General features: G+C 41.9%; 1 protein-coding gene across 1 annotated transcript in view; it reads left to right on the top strand.

Moving 5' to 3' along the window:
- Nucleotides 1–16,601, top strand: part of AADAT (aminoadipate aminotransferase) — a 94,657-nt gene that overhangs the window by 7,281 nt on the left and 70,775 nt on the right. The window contains exons 6-14 of the mRNA XM_079990100.1: nt 1,069–1,143; nt 5,738–5,947; nt 7,627–7,692; nt 10,681–10,763; nt 11,636–11,732; nt 12,794–12,855; nt 14,614–14,678; nt 16,025–16,131; nt 16,265–16,366. Coding sequence (XP_079846226.1) covers nt 1,069–1,143; nt 5,738–5,947; nt 7,627–7,692; nt 10,681–10,763; nt 11,636–11,732; nt 12,794–12,855; nt 14,614–14,678; nt 16,025–16,131; nt 16,265–16,366 — 867 coding nt within the window. The remainder of the gene's footprint in view (nt 1–1,068; nt 1,144–5,737; nt 5,948–7,626; nt 7,693–10,680; nt 10,764–11,635; nt 11,733–12,793; nt 12,856–14,613; nt 14,679–16,024; nt 16,132–16,264; nt 16,367–16,601) is intronic.

Below are 16,601 nucleotides of genomic sequence, written 5' to 3'. Positions count from 1 at the left end.
CAATTTCTCACCCTTTCCTTCAGGCAACAAAATATCTTGGGCCAGCCCTGTCTGTCCTCCTCTTGACTCCACCCCGGCTTACAAACACCCAGGCAGATGAGGAGAAGAACAGTGATGGTGGCTGCAACTACCCAAGTTAAGAACATCACCAGCATCATTTCTTATATGTAAAAGCACCAAGAATGTCCTAGGCACATCTGTAGTTAGATAAAAGTACACAAGCTCCATTCTCAGGAGGCTGTTCCCATTCCACATTGCTGTTTTTAGAGTAGAATTGCTGCATTTGACATCATAATCTATACAGTTTTGAAACTGACAAAGTAATTGTTCTTTATTAATAGGTTGCATGTAATTACAGTGGTACCTCGGGTTAAGTACTTAATTCGTTCCGGAGGTCCATTCTTAACCTGAAGCACCACTTAGCTAATGGGGCTTCCTGCTGCTGCCGTGCCGCTGGAGCATGATTTCTCTTCTCATCCTGAAGCAAAGTTCTTAACCTGAAGCACTATTTCTGGGTTAGCGGAGTCTGTAACCTGAAGCATATGTAACCCGAGGTACCACTGTACTGAATATGTACTGTTTTGGCCAACGACCTGTGAAACAGGCAAAGTACACCATGAAATGAGCATTTTGTGCAATATAAATAAGGGGCTGCTTTCTGGCTTTTCGGTCCATTTTGTTGCCACTTATATTCTTAGGAGCACAAAATTGAACTGTGATAGTACAGTTGAGTAGGATTTTATGTGCCGTAACTTTGCTATCCATTTAATTAGCATTCATTTGTAATGTGTTATGCAAGGTTGTTGTTTTTTTCTGGCCTGGACATTATTGAAAGGGTGAATGTATATTTTTGAGGGGCCACCCCCCCCCCGTAAGTTTAGCCATAATTCACCCAATGAGCAGTTCTCTACTTCCCATAATACTTTTTTTCTATCTTAGAATCAACTTTGGTATACAAAATAACTAACTCGTTACTACCATAAGGTACTTACTGTAGAAGTAGAGAGAAATATTAATTGTATACAGAAAGTCTTGCAATATTATATGTTATATATTTTAAACATGTAGGTATTTGAAATGCTGATTAATCCTGGAGACACGGTCCTTTTAGATGCGCCCACCTATCCTGGGACACTGGCAGCTGTGAGTACTGCATCATTCTGGAAACCTATGACAGTGGCAAGTGCTGGTATAGTTCAGATCTTCACCCAAAAACAAGTCAGGTGGAATCTATACATATATTTTTAAAAAAAACGCTGTGAAAATGCTTTCTGAAAAAAAGTTTTAAAAAATATATTGAATTTTGCATTAGCTCACTACCACCATCTAGTGTCACATTTGCATAATGCACCTAAAACACACTAAGACATTATATTAGCAGCTGTAAAGCTTGAGTCCTTGGTTTGACTCTGACTGCTGCTAGAGAGGTTTTATTAATCCTTTCCTGAACTCTAGATACATGGGCCACATCTGCACTAACCTTTTAAAGCACAATGAAACCACGTTGTAAAAGCCACAGCTTCCCCAAAAGAATTCATGGAACTGTAGTTTTGTTAAGGGTACTGAGAGTTGTCCCTTTCCCCTCACAGAGCTACTTTCCCAATAGACCCTGGGAAGAGGAATTGATTATTATTAAACCACTCCGGGTAATTTTCATTGAGACGACATAATATAGGATCAGGAGGTTTAACCCCATCATTGCTGCTGTACTTCTTTTGAAAATCCTTCCAGCAGCTGTTACTGGTCTCTGGAGGCAGTCACCCATTCATGCCAATGGGAGATTTTCTTTCAGGTATAATTGCGACCACGGGGTGGAGGCGGCCAAATTTCATCACATTCACAGTGGGTTAATAAAGGTTAACCCTCCCCTTGCCACACACTGCAGTCCTAATGAAATCCACCCCTTTGGCTGCTATTACTATTTTTAAAAACCCTGACATGGTTACCGGAGACACATTTTGTCTGGTATCCTGTATACACTTGTCTATAGGAATATAAAAAGCTGTGTTATGCTGAGTCAGGCCGTTGGCCCATCCAGTCTACTCTGACTGGCAGTGGTTCTTCGGGATTTCAGGCAGAGCAGTTTCCCAGCCCTGGTCAGAGATGCTGGGGATTTCACCACAGACCTCCCGCCTGTGTCCACTGAGACACAGACCTTTCCCACTGAACTCAGTAGAACTTATTTCTGAGTAGATGTGCGCAGGCCTGTGCTGTTAGCATCACATCTGGTTTCTCCACACATTCCTGTTCATGGGAGGGGACTGTGTGGCGATAACTAAACAGCGAGCTTTCATGTGCAATAACTGGCTTTGCGGCTCTGTAGTTTTAAACACGTGCCTTGTGCGTTTAGATGAAATACAGTAATGTATAATAGCCGTAGATGTAGAGAAATGCTGGGATAAATCTTGTTCCTGTCAATATTACATACAACAGTTCAGCCTTCCCTGATTCTGCAAATCATTGTGGTGTCTGGGTGATTTATGGTTCGACTTAGTGTGTTGTTGGCAATATTTTTTCATTATCCATTCCGGGGAGGGGGCCAGTATAAAATTTAAATGCAGCTGCATTTCATTTATGGCCTAATAAATGAAGGGCTAGTTGGTGCAGAAAGAGAAATTGCAGACTCTTTATTTTAAACCTCAGCGATAACTGCCCACACCTTTTCCTCTCGTTGCTCCATTAGCATTATTGAAATTTCAGGCCTGTTTCTGAATACCTTGCGTTTTGGAGCAATTATCCTTTCTTTTGTTGAGGCAAGTTATTTATAGTTCCGGCAGTTTCACCCGATCGGGAATGAGAGATAAGACTATGAACTGCTCCTCACATTATGTGATGGAAAACCCAGCTTTGCTCCCAAACGTACACTTAAGAGGAAACTGTGTCCAGTTCTGGCTCTCAGCTGTCTCTTACGTTTGTGTATCGTATTCTTAAGTTGTACATTTAAAAAGTGTTAAGTATACATCTATAATGGGTGCCAGAGGTGAGCAGGGCCAGAGGCAAAAGTGAATGAAGTAACACCTTCGTAGCGTGGACACAGGTTTGTACACACAGTTGCCACACACCATTGTCTAACCTCCATCCAGACAAGCAAGAAGCATTAAAATTCAAGGTCACGTTCCAGACAGGCCCAAACCGTGGCCTAGCGAATGTTCTGAGGGCCACATAGAGATGCCTAGAGGACCTGAGGTTCCCTGTGCCAATCTATAACATTTAAAGTGTGGCGCAGCCATGCAAGCCAGGTTACGTGTGACAGTTGCGTCTCCATGTTGTTGGACGGGATGCAATAAAATTCACAAAACCTGAAAGGTGGACCTCTCCACATGGATAGCTTGGTGTGCTTTGTTTGTTTATATAGAGATTGTTATAAGGTTGCTCTGGCATGTAAATCAACCCTTATGTTGTTTCCATGTCTCACCCCTGTCTCATTTGTTTCATAGATGTTCTCATTACTACTGTGTGAGCTTGTTGTTTTTAGTTATAAAAGCTTGCATTCTTAGGCATAGAAAAAATTGGTGGTACAAGGTTCTCTCCGAAACTGAGTACGACCAGACCGCAAATCAATTGTATAGCAGGATATGCTAAAATGCTCAGAAAGGCCAGTAAGCATGCAGATTCGCTTCCCTGTGATACATGAACACATTTGGCTGCGGTTCTGTGCACATCTATTAGGAGTAAGCCCCACTGAACACAGCGAGACAGACTTTTCACCACTGCACAGCACCCTTAACTGTTCTAAGGAGATCTCCTGTTTCTTGATGATCTCTGTCTATTCTCCCTCACAACACCTTATTCAAGGGATGCCCTCTTAGAATACATATGTAGCACCATCTCTATGTCTCTCCAATTGCTTCCTCAAAACACAATTTCTGTCATTCCCTTACTTCATCGTTTATACCCCATATGCAACAAAATCTCAGTAAGCTGCATTTGCTCACAAAGGTCTCTTGTTGCCCCTGCTTTTCCTGTTCCCACCACTCCACAGTAATATTTTAGACGGGAAGTAGATGTGGGGGTAAGGGACGCAGGTGGCGCTGTGGGTTAAAGCCTCAGCGCCTAGGACTTGCCGATCGAAAGGTCGGCGGTTCGAATCCCTGCGGCGGGGTGCGCTCCCGCTGCTCGGTCCCAGCGCCTGCCAACCTAGCAGTTCGAAAGCACCTCCGGGTGCAAGTAGATAAATAGGGACCGCTTACCAGCGGGAAGGTAAACGGCGTTTCCGTGTGCGGCTCTGGCTCGCCAGAGCAGCGATGTCACGCTGGCCACGTGACCCGGAAGTGTCTCCGGACAGCGCTGGCCCCTGGCCTCTTAAGTGAGATGGGCGCACAACCCCAGAGTCTGTCAAGACTGGCCCGTACAGGCAGGGGTACCTTTACCTTTACCTTTTAGATGTGGGGGTGCGAAATGCTCTGTGTCTTTTTTGCTTAGGTATATTGCCATATACACTGATGTTTCTTTTAATAGACGAATGATTACAAAAGGTAAGCTAAAGATTAAGGTTTGGACCAACTTCTGCTCATGAACGGGTCAACAAGTTTTCAAGCTCCACAAAACCACAAAGTGCTACAAAGGATTTCTGCTTCTGCAAGAGAACTTCCCTTTTTCCTCCTCTCCCTGCTCACTCTCTGTACCATCCACAAATCTGTGCCAGAAGGCTGAAGGAACCCCCAGAGCAGATTTAAACTCCTTGCTCTAGTGAAACTACTTCACAGGATACCATCCTATATTTTATGGTCTGTTCCATGTGATTTAAACCCTCGGTTTCACTATATACTTTATGGCAGGCATAGGCAAACTCTGGCTCGCCAGATGTTTGGGACTACAGTTCCCATCATCCCTGACTACTGGTTCTGTTAGCTAGGTATGATGGGAATTGTAGTCCCAAACATCTGGAGGGTCGGAGTTTGCCTATGCCTGCTTTATGCTGTTCTCTTCCCCAACACCAAGGGTATATGCAGCAGAGTGTGATACCATGTGTGATCAAGCTGTGAAAAGATGGAGGAAAAGAGGAAAAATGTAAACCCAAAAGGTGATCAGCTAGTCAAGAATGAGCTGTCAGTGATTCTTAATTAATCTGCTTTCTTAAAAATAGGTTTCACATACATGACAGCTAGTGGGATATGGGAATTAGGCATTGTAAAGATCATTTTTTGATTGGCAGCAGGGGTGGGGAACCTGTGGCCCTTGAGAAATTGCTGGTCATTGACCATGGTGGCTGGGGCTGATGGGTGTTGGAGTCCTACAGCATATGGAGGGCCACATGTTCCCAATCCCCAATTTATAGGTAAAGGTAAAGGGACCCCTGACCATTAGGTCCAGTCATAACTGACTTACAGCGCTCATCTCGCTTTATTGGCCGAGGGAGCCAGCGTACAGCTTCCGAGTCATGTGGCCAGCATGACTAAGCCGCTTCTGGCGAACCAGAGCAGTGCACAGAAACGCCATTTACCTTCCCGCCGGAGCGGTACCTATTTATCTACTTGCACTTTGAGGTGCTTTTGAACTGCTAGGTTGGCAGGAGCATGGACCGAGCAACGGGAGCTCACCCCGTCGCGGGGATTCGAACCGCCGACCTTTTGATCGGCAAGTCCTAGGCTCTGTGGTTAACGCACAGCGCCACCCGCGTTCCCTTATAGGTAAATAGGCACCATTAAAATACTGTAGCAAGAGTAGATGCATGTGATGCAAAATGTCTTGCTTAAGTAAACGCTCTTCATTCTTGTTGTCTTCTATTGTAAACCAGCTGAGGCCATTGGGCTGCAACATTGTCAATGTTCCCAGTGACCAACATGGCATTATTCCAAAAGCCCTGAAAGAAGTTCTTTCCAGGTGGAGTCCAGAAGATGCCAAAACACCTAACAGCAGCCTCCCCAAATTTCTCTACACAATTCCTAACGGTGGCAATCCTACTGGAGCCTCACTGACGACAGACCGCAAAAAAGATATCTATCAGGTATATTCATTAAATGCGCATTTAATGTCACTGCTCTGGCAAAAAAAAAGTGGGGGAGGTGGTTTCACATCACGCAAACCTGCTGGATATTATGTCTCAGGTACTAGCAAAATACTAATAAAGAACATAGTGGAGAACAGACCTCTATATTACAGGGACTCTTGGGAGAGGTCAGTGGATTTTGGTACATTCTCTTCACAGAGATACAGAAATCTGCTCATCTGTAGTGGTTGGTGGGGTGGAGAGGGACACTTAGCTGATCTCCCATCACTGGCATTGGGGGGCAGCAGAGAGATCAGTGCAATGAATATGCACTGGTAGGAATGCCATATGCATTGGTTCCACCAGGGCATTTGCACCAAGCCAATCTTCCTGCTGTCTAACCCCCTTCCTCTCAGTAAGCCGCAGCAGCAGCCGTGATGTGATGTCAAGTAAGCACTGCTGACCACTGCCACCACTGCTGCTGCTGCTAAGATCCATCTATGTGGAAATCAGACCCCGAATGAATCCTCCGAGACTTAATGTGATTTCTGAGAGTAATAAAAGTGGCAGTGCTGCCAGTAGATGTGCTGTTTGGTCGTGATTGTAAACACATCAGTTTCTTAATTCTAGGAGATTTCAACAAGGTACATAATTTGTTTAAAGCCTAGAATGGTTTGGGACTAGGGTCATTTGAAGCCCAGCCACTGCCACCACATCCATAAGAACTTGCCTGGGCCTGAAGATCAAACTGAGAAATGTCGTTCTCTGGCCTGCCATGCTAACCACCCTGGCAGGTGCAAGGGGCAGGGCCCTTTCAGCAGTGGCTCCACGCTTGTGGATTTCCCTCTCCCAATAGCTGTGCTTGGTTCCCTCTCTTGTTGCCTTTAAACAGTCCCTAAAAACTTTTATTTTTCCAATAGTTGTATTGATCTTATTGCTGATCCCTCCCCCATATATGCTTTTTAATCCGTATTATACATATATACACACACACACACACATTTGTTCAGTTGTTTTTGGTTTTAACATGTTTATTGTAAATTGCCTTGTGATGGATCATCCTCAAAGATGGGACAGAAATATATGAAATGCATGTTCTGTGGCGCCAATGTGGTTGGGATGTAAAAAGGGATTTCTTTCCCTCTTTTAAGTTCCATATTTATCTACTGAAGCAAATACAATTTTTAGACTAAATCTGTTGCACGTGGCTAATGACTTGCCCAATTAACAGATATACTTTTAAATCTGTGATTAAAGCATTAAACACACTCATTTAGAGTATGGCATACTGCACTCTGATCCTCCTGACTTCCAACCACTCGAGCCTGAAAGCGTGTATGGATTGCTGCTACCCTGACCAATTTTCTTAATTAGCTTCCATGGAAAGTGCTAACCTGCATCCACATGCTTTTGCAGGCCTTCTCTCCATTGGAATTAATTAGAATCCCAGCATTTTCAAGAGATGCGGGTGCATGTGAGTATGCACACAGATCTTAGGATCAGGGCAAAAATCTCCACTGCTTATTCATAATTCCATTTAAAACTAAGTTTGGATTCACCTGACACCCTGAAGACTACTTTGTGTGATGGTGTAATGGCTCAAAGGGGAACCATTTGGGGAACAGAATGTTTCTGATTTGATTAAATATTTTAAGGCACATATGTGTCAGTGGGTTGTTGTTTTTCCCCCCTTTCAGCTTGCAAGACAATATGATTTCCTCATAATAGAAGATGATCCATATTACTTCCTTCAGTTTGATAAGGTGAGTTTTCAATTCTGCTGTGCGCTAGCATAGATTTTGCTATCTCTTCTAACTTGCATCCTGCTGATACCACATTACTGATTGTATTTTGAAATGATATTTCCCTATTCTTTTTTTTAAAAAAAAAATTATTAAAGTTTTGAAAGTTACAGAAAGGAAAAAGAAAAAGAATTAAACATAACAAAACCATACAATACAATACAAAAACAAAAATATTACATATACATAACAAAAATAAAACAAAAGCCATTTAAAAAAAGAAAAAAGAAACACAACCTATACTTTCAATGTTATTAACTTTCTTTTACTTGTTTCAGCGACCTCCTCACACCTCCTTTTTTTTGTATTCCACTTCGATTAATTGTTTCAGCAAATCCTTTCCATCTTCCTCAAACTTCTGTCCTATCATTTAACTTAACAAATTCTAACATTATTTTTTCCTTTAATCCAATTACAATCTATTATACTTAATTCTTTATAACATTTCTGCTAAAGCCATGTAACTTCATTCCAACATCTTTCTAACATTCCTTAATTTTACAATATTTCTGTAGATAATCTTTAAATTTCTTCCAATCTTCTTCCACCGACTCTTCTCCCTGGTCTCGGATTCTGCCAGTCATTTCCGCCAGTTCCATGTAGTCCATCACCTTCATCTGCCATTCTTCCCGGGTGGGTAGATCTTGTGTCTTCCAATACTTTGCGATAAGTATTCTTGCTGCTGTTGTAGCATACATAAAAAAAGTTCTATCCTTCTTTGGCACCAAGTGGCCGACCATGCCCAGGAGAAAGGCCTCTGGTTTCTTCAAAAAAGTATATTTAAATACCTTTTTCATTTCATTATAAATCATTTCCCAGAAAATCTTAATCCTTGGGCATGTCCACCAAAGGTGAAAGAATGTGCCTTCGGTCTCTTTACATTTCCAACATTTATTATCGGGCAAATGGTAAATTTTTGCAAGCTTGACTGGTGTCATGTACCACCTGTAAATCATTTTCATTATATTCTCTCTTAAGGCATTACATGCCGTAAATTTCATACCTGTGGTCCATAACTGTTCCCAGTCAGCCATCATAATATTATGTCCAACATCTTGTGCCCATTTAATCATAGCTGATTTTACCGTTTCATCCTAAGTGTTGATATTTCCCTATTCTTTCCCCACTAAGTGGAAAGTTATGTTCCCATCATGTCATTTGCAAAAGTGCAAAAATAAAAGGATGTCATGTGCCTCATTTTTTGCAGTAGGGATGGACAGATCAGTCCATGTCTGGTTCATATCAGCTTAACGTACATTTATTCATGAGCCTGTTCCATCCTGTTTACACATCAATATACATTTTTTGAAATGCACAAATTCACATTATTGACCTTTTTTATTTTGTATACAAAATACACATATTTTCACCCGTGGATGACAGAGGTCTTGAAGTGGGCAGTACAGCTACCCCTGCAGCTCAGAGGCAGAAACACTCAGAACTCGTGACAGAATACTTTGCTCCTCCCTCCCTGTTGAGGCTCAGACTATTTCCTGTCTAAGGTCAGAGCACATCCTGTTTGGGATCTCTCTCTACCTCTTCTCCCTCAGTTCCTCTTCTCCTTATCCTTCAGTTTTTTGCCTCCACTCCCTTCCCTTTCTCTCTTCAATATTTGTGTCTTTTGCCTTTTCCTTACCAGGTTACTATTAGATAGATAGATAGATAGATAGATAGATAGATAGATAGATGATAGATAGATGATAGATAGATAGATAGATAGATAGATAGATAGATAGATAGATAGATAGATAGATAGATAGATGATAGATAGATGATGATAGATAGATAGATAGATAGATAGATAGATAGATAGATAGATAGATAGATAGATAGATGATGATAGATAGATAGATAGATAGATAGATAGATAGATAGATAGATGATAGATAGATAGATAGATAGATAGATAGATAGAGGATAGATAGATAGATAGATAGATAGATAGATAGATAGATAGATGATAGATAGATGATAGATAGATAGATAGATAGATAGATAGATGATAGATAGATAGATAGATAGATAGATAGATAGATAGATAGATGATAGATAGATAGATGATAGATAGATAGATAGATAAATAGATAGATAGATATAGATAGATATAGATAGATAATAGATAGATAGATAGATAGATAGATAGATAGATAGATAGATGATATAGATAGATGACATAGATAGATAGATAGATAGATAGATAGGCAGGCAGGCAGGCAGGCAGGCAGGCAGGCAGGCAGGCAGGCAGGCACATACACACATCTTTAAAAAAACATTTTTTACCTCATCCCTCTGCTGCCTTTATCCCCCACCCAGCTGACAGAAAGGGCTTCAGTCTTCCAACTAGCTCTCCTGCATGGGTAAAACTTGTCCATCCTCGTGTTCCAAAGTGGTTTCTAGCAACAAAAAGCCCATGGCAATGGGCACCCATGGTGGTATTTGCAGTCAGTGCCCAGTCATTTGGGATTTTCTCACCATTGGCACAGCCCTTATTTTTGGCTCCTGACAACTGGAAAGAAGAAATCTCCAACCATATACTGAATTCAGTGGCTCTGGCAAGTGGTGAAAGGCAAAATGGCTATAGTAGCAGCTGGGAAATTCCGTCATCTCAAATGTTGCCATTTCTCATGCAGACAAACAAGCTGCTTTCTGGCAATGAAGGCATGAGAAAGAATGTGGGACTCTGACACCAGGGACATGTCTGTGTTGCTGCATAAATAGGTTAAAAACTATGTACGTTTTAAGAGTTAGAGCCAACTAAGTTCTTCTTAGAGTAGAGACATTGAAATGAATAAACTTAAGCTAGTAATGATCTGTTCATTTCAATAGGACTACTTTAAGTAGAACAAACCTTCTACAATGTATTATACACCTCTGCTTATACCTCTGCTTATAAGCACTGGAATTCTTGTGTTAACTTTTACTAACTAACCTTTGTGTTCTTTCCACAAGCCTTGGGCACCAACATTTCTTTCCATGGATATTGATGGTCGAGTTATCAGGACGGACTCTTTCTCGAAGATCCTCTCATCTGGGTAATATCGGTTTTTGCTTTCTTGACCATATGCCCCAAAATGGAAATGCAATGATGTGGGTTCTGAGCTTGGGTTTTCCAGCCACACACTGCAGAAAGAACCTTAAACTATTGGTATAACCATAGGGGACGCGGGTGGCGCTGTGGGTTAAACCACAGAGCCTAGGACTTGCTGATCAGAAGGTCGGCGGTTTGAATCCCCGCGACGGGGTGAGTTCCCGTTGCTCCGTCCCTGCTGCTGCCAACCTAGCAGTTTGAAAGCACCTCAAAGTGCAAGTAGATAAATAGGTACCGCTCCAGCAGGAAGGTAAACGGTGTTTCCGTGCACTGCTCTGGTTCGCCAGAAGCAGCTTAGTCATGCTGGCCACACAACCATATTGGCTCCCTCGGCCAATAAAGCGAGATGAGCGCCGCAACCCCAGAGTCGGCCACGGCTGGACCTAATGGTCAGGGGTCCCTTTACCTTTATCTTTATCTTTATAACCATAAAAGAAAGACTGCTTCTCACCTTCCCCATTAATTTTATTTCACTTACACACACCCCATCTGCCACTCTGTCCTCCCTCTTGTCAGTTACTGAGAACTAGATTCTGCTCTTTTCTAGAGAGTGCAAGTGTAACCAATGCTAGGCATTCACCTGAGCTGTCAAAAGTTCCTTAGCTATAGGTGCTTGAACTCCTAGATTCTTCTCCAGTTTCTGTAGTAATGTCTCATTTTCCTTCTACTTCCTCTCTCATAATTCTCTTCTATGTATTGAAAGTCACGATAAATGTCAGGAGCAAGGGAAGGTATTCCAACACAATTGCATTGAATTGTAATTATATATTTAAATGATGAAATGTTACAATTCGAATTAATTGTTTTTTTACATAGACTAAGAATAGGGTTTCTAACTGGTCCCAAGCCTCTCATCGACAGGGTTATTCTGCATATTCAGGTTTCCACAATGCATACCAGTACTTTCACACAGGTAAGAGCCAACAAGGTTTCTAAAAGTATATGCAACTAGGTTTGCTGTGGAAAGCTTCATTGTAACAACATGAGGGTTAGGGCAGCTCCTGGGGTGCAGATTTGTGGGGTGCACTGGGGGAAAGGGGGGACTATTCCATTGTGCAATTGTGCAAGCAGAAATCCTTATGCTGACAGAACATTCACATTGCACAAATTGGATACCACCCAGTGAGAAAACCATTATGTAAAATTGTCCACCTTTTTTGTAATTTCAGCATAATTTTCACAAAGTTTGTACATGCGTGTGTGTGGATAAAAAAGTGTAATTGTCACATATTAGCACTACTTTTAATTTATTATTAAAAGTAATTATGAATTAAGAGGGTTGAGTTTAATTTAAAAAGACCATTTAAGCGTTTGGAATCTGTGCTGTTAATTAACAACACAGAATGTTATGGGAACTAGAGCTTTTTGCAACTAGCCCCTTGTTGATTCAATTTCTATTCCTTTGAATTAGCAACATAATTGAGAAGGGTGGAAAGGGAAATGGCAACACACAAGGGAGCGGTACATGCAGTCTCTGCTTCTGGGCAATGAACATCGCTTAAAACTTATACGGCAACACTGGGCCTAATCACTTTGACAGGGTTATTCTGTAGTTGTGGAACACCTTAAGAACTGGGCATACGGATTTATAGAGATCAAAAACCTTGGAGAGAGATAAGAATAGCTGTATCAGGCTTACAGGCTACCCATGCTGGCTTTAATCTCTGTAATATAATGTTGTTCGGAGTTATGTAGTTTTATTGGTGTGAGCCTCCCTTAGCTCCACTTGGGAAAGAAGGGTGAGCTATAAATGTGAAGCAATAAATAACTAAATAATAAATTAAAGGGGTTAAAGGGAATTTTGGATGTAATCTTACGTAACTTCCCTGACAGTAAGGCTGACTGGACTTACTTCTGAGTAAACTGGCAAAGGATTTCACTGCACGGCATGCAGGTTTTCCAATACCTAGGCATTCTAGTTTGTTTATTAGTCTCTGCCTGATGAGATATTTACTCTAAGCTTTACTTCCATAGCTTATGATAGCCCAGCTTCTTCAACAATGGGGACAAAAAGGTTTCCTGGACCACATAGATGGGTAATGCGTGTATATTTTACATTACTATGTTGTTGTCATTTTGTTTTCACGTTGGGCTATTTTCCAGTAGCCCAAGGCTCCATGCTGAAGACTTTCAAGGAAACATGATTAGAATCAGGCTTCTACTTAACATTATCAGACATAATCGCTGCATTTTTTATACCAAGCAGGGCTGTACATCATGACCTTTGGAACGAGGGCAAGAAATAAGCCACTCCATGAGTGGCTAATTATAAACTTAAGGAACCGTGGGACTGCCAAGAAGGCTAGGGATGTTAAGACAGCTAGTGTCATCCAGTTTGCCTCACAAAGCAATTTGTGTGCAGTGTCTAGCACAGGCAAATAATTACTTCATTGGTCCTACTTTTTGTATTTTGTGCATCGAAGAGCATATACTCCAGTAGCTGTGTTGTGAGACCAGCTTCATTTGGCTCTTCCTTTCTATCTATCCATGAATTTCCATTAGAGCTGGCCAGGTCAAGAGCTTTGTAACTCCAGGTACTGCCGGTGTCCTCCAACTTCTGCATTCTTTCCCCCCCCCCTTCCTTTTATGTCATGTCTTTCTAAATTGTAAGTTTATTTGCAGGCAAGGTTGCCTTTTTTGTTACTGTTTTTATTAATCTTACATAGGTTGCCATGGGACCCTTTTTTTGCTGAAGAGGGAGATAAAAATATTTAAATAACATAAAACTGCCATGGAAACATAAAACATGTACAGTGGTACCTCGGGTTACATACGCTTCAGGTTACACACGCTTCAGGTTAAACACTCCAATAAGCCAGAAATAGTGCTTCAGGTTAAGAACTTTGCTTCAGGATAAGAACAGAAATCGGGCTCCGGCAGCGCGGCGGCAGCAGGAGGCCCCATTAGCTAAAGTGCTACTTCAGGTTAAGAACAGTTTCAGGTTAAGTACGGACCTCCAGAACGAATTACTGTATTTTTTGCACCATAACACTCACTTTTTTCCTCCTAAAAAGTAAGGGGAAATGTCTGTGCGTGTTATGGAGGGAATGCCTACGGGTGGCATGCCTACGGATTTTCCTCCTCTAAAAACTACGTGTGTGTTATGGTCAAGTGTGTGTTATAGAGCGAAAAATATGGTAAGTACTTAACCCGAGGTACCACTATTATTTTACAACTGGCCAATTAATAGTACCATTGGAAGAGCTTCACCTTGCCCCAGTACAGACACACACACACACACACTTGTTAATAGCATACTATAGTGAGAAGCATATGTAGAGACCTACCAGGGGGGGCGGAGTGTGAGCACAGTATTACATGGCGCCAGTATTTGCATACTTAATGCTATGAACATTAAACATTCATAACGGTGATGCGTACCTATGCGCTATTTACATCTATTGAAATCTATGGTACCAAAGAGGATATGCATACACAAAGACCAGCCATGTAGTTTTAACATATGTGCCCCATGAGGTCTCTCTACATGCCACTCACCACTGGATTTAGGGTTTTTTCTCTAAATCACCATTATCTCCCACCTGCCTGCCGCTAAAAAGCACTGACAAGAAATTTCATTTTGTGTGATAAGCCACTGCACGCAGATGAATGGCGAGGGACTAAAACCAGCTTCCACATTGCAGTCGCCATTTTGTGTACACTCCAGCCCTCGGTTTGTAACAGATTTCTGTTTCATTTATAAACTCGTACTCTTCGTTTTTGCTATCAGAGTTTTAATGATGCAAACGTTCTCTTGTTGAAATGGCTTTTCCTCAGTGATGTTTGTATTCCAGTGTGGTGGAGTTTTACAAGAAGCAGCGGGATGTGATGCTTGTGGCAGCAGATAAGTGGCTAAAAGGTTTGAAGACAAGAGTAATATTTGAACTGTAAATCAATTGTTTTGTTCCTGTATGTGCCATTCAGGGCCGGATTTAGGTTTGATGAGGCTCTAAGCTACTGAAGGTAATGGGGCCCTTTATATGTCCAGCTGTCCTTTGTCAACAACAAATTATTGCTGTTTTTTGTGTTGAATATATGCTATATGGTAATTTATGGACCTAATAGGTATCTAAAGCTGTTCGCACATAACAAAATATGTATTTTATCAAAGTAATTGATACAGAAATGAGCAAACCAGTAATATTTTAGGGAGCAGGCTAGCAAGCGGGGCCCATTACTTACATCATAGGTGCCTAGACAACACAAAACACCGTTGCTGTATGTAGGTTTTATTTTATTTGTTTTTTATTTTATATTTTAGAAATGTGCATCCAGTTTGTTTTTCCTTTAAATTTTTTTGGGGGCCCCTAAGCTATAGCTTGTTTAGCTTATACGTAAATCCGGCACTGATGCCATTGCGAGCCAGTGTGGTGTAGTGGTTAAGAGCGGTAGACTCGTAATCTGGTGAACCGGGTTCGCATCTCTGCTCCTCCACATGCAGCTGCTGGGTGACCTTGGGCTAGTCACACTTCTTTGAAGTCTCTCAGCCTCACTCATCTCACAGAATGTTTGTTGTGAGGGAGGAAGGGAAAGGAGAATGTTAGCCGCTTTGAGACTCCTTCGGGTAGTGATAAAGTGGGATATCAAATCAAATTGGTAGGGGAACCTCAGGCTTGGGGGCTGGATATGTTCCAGGCCACACTCCTCCGCAGCCCTTTCTGCACCTTCATCAGGTGTTTATACCTGGCTGGAATGTGTCCTTCAACTCTGATAATGCCTCTTTCATTCCCTGGAGGTGGGATAGGAAAAAGTGTGTCAGTGTATTTAGAAACTAGCCTCCTGTGCAACGGTAAAAATTTATATCCATTGCCATGCCCACGTTTGCCTCATGTCCCATCCTTAGTGTCTTGTGGCCCTTACCAGATTACCCAGAAGGGAATGTGGCCCTCAGGCAGAAAAAAAAGTCCCTCACCCTTCCTATATGTGATAGAGATGTATTGGCAGGAGGAAGGTAACACAGGGAGGAAGTCCATAATTTCCCTCATTTGTTCAGAGAAGTACATAAGAAGATGTGCACAGCAGATGGCTTAAGTGCAGCTCATAAGTCTTACAGTAATTCATCACAGAACATAAAAGAAACCCAAACTTGTTAAAGAAGAAAAGTTACGTTATTGCATGAAATTTATGTTCTTACATGTTTCCTTTCCCTGACTGTTTCTCTCTCTCTCTCTCTCTCTCTCTCTCTCTCTCTCTCTCTCTCTCAAGGCCTAGCAGACTGGCATTCACCTGCAGCTGGAATGTTTCTATGGATGAAAATCAAGGGAGTTTCTGATACACAAGAGTTGATAATGAAGAAAGCTTTGGAGAAACAAGTATGAAAAATCTATACTATCCTAGGCCTAAAATAATGTTGGGAGAGAGGGAGGTAATCATACTCTTAACAGTGTCTAATATTGGAAGAGGCAGAATAAGTTTATGAACTGAACGTGAAAGATTTGTCTCTAGGTGCTGCTGGTTCCTGGAAGAGCGTTTAACATTAACAGCTCCGATCCCAGCTCTTACGTCAGAGCTTCCTTCTCGCTTTCTTCTCCAAGCCAGATTGATCAGGTGAGTGCAGTCTTGCTGTGCCTGCCATATTGTCAACTCTTTGGTCAGATTTGCTATCATTCAACCTCCTATCATCATTGTCACTAGGGCCAGACTCACAGGTGCAAGTCTGGGGCCCTGCATCAGCCAGAGAGCCCTGGGAAGTCCACACACTCCCCTGAGGTCTGTGGAGACTTGGCCCTTCAGAGAGAGGAACATTTAGGAACAGTGGCCAAGGGTTTGACCTTCAAAAGAA

This window comes from Podarcis cretensis (genome assembly GCF_951804945.1).
Source record: "Podarcis cretensis genome assembly, chromosome: 9".
Lineage (NCBI taxonomy): Eukaryota > Metazoa > Chordata > Lepidosauria > Squamata > Lacertidae > Podarcis > Podarcis cretensis.
This window is presented reverse-complemented; position numbering and strand designations above follow the sequence as displayed.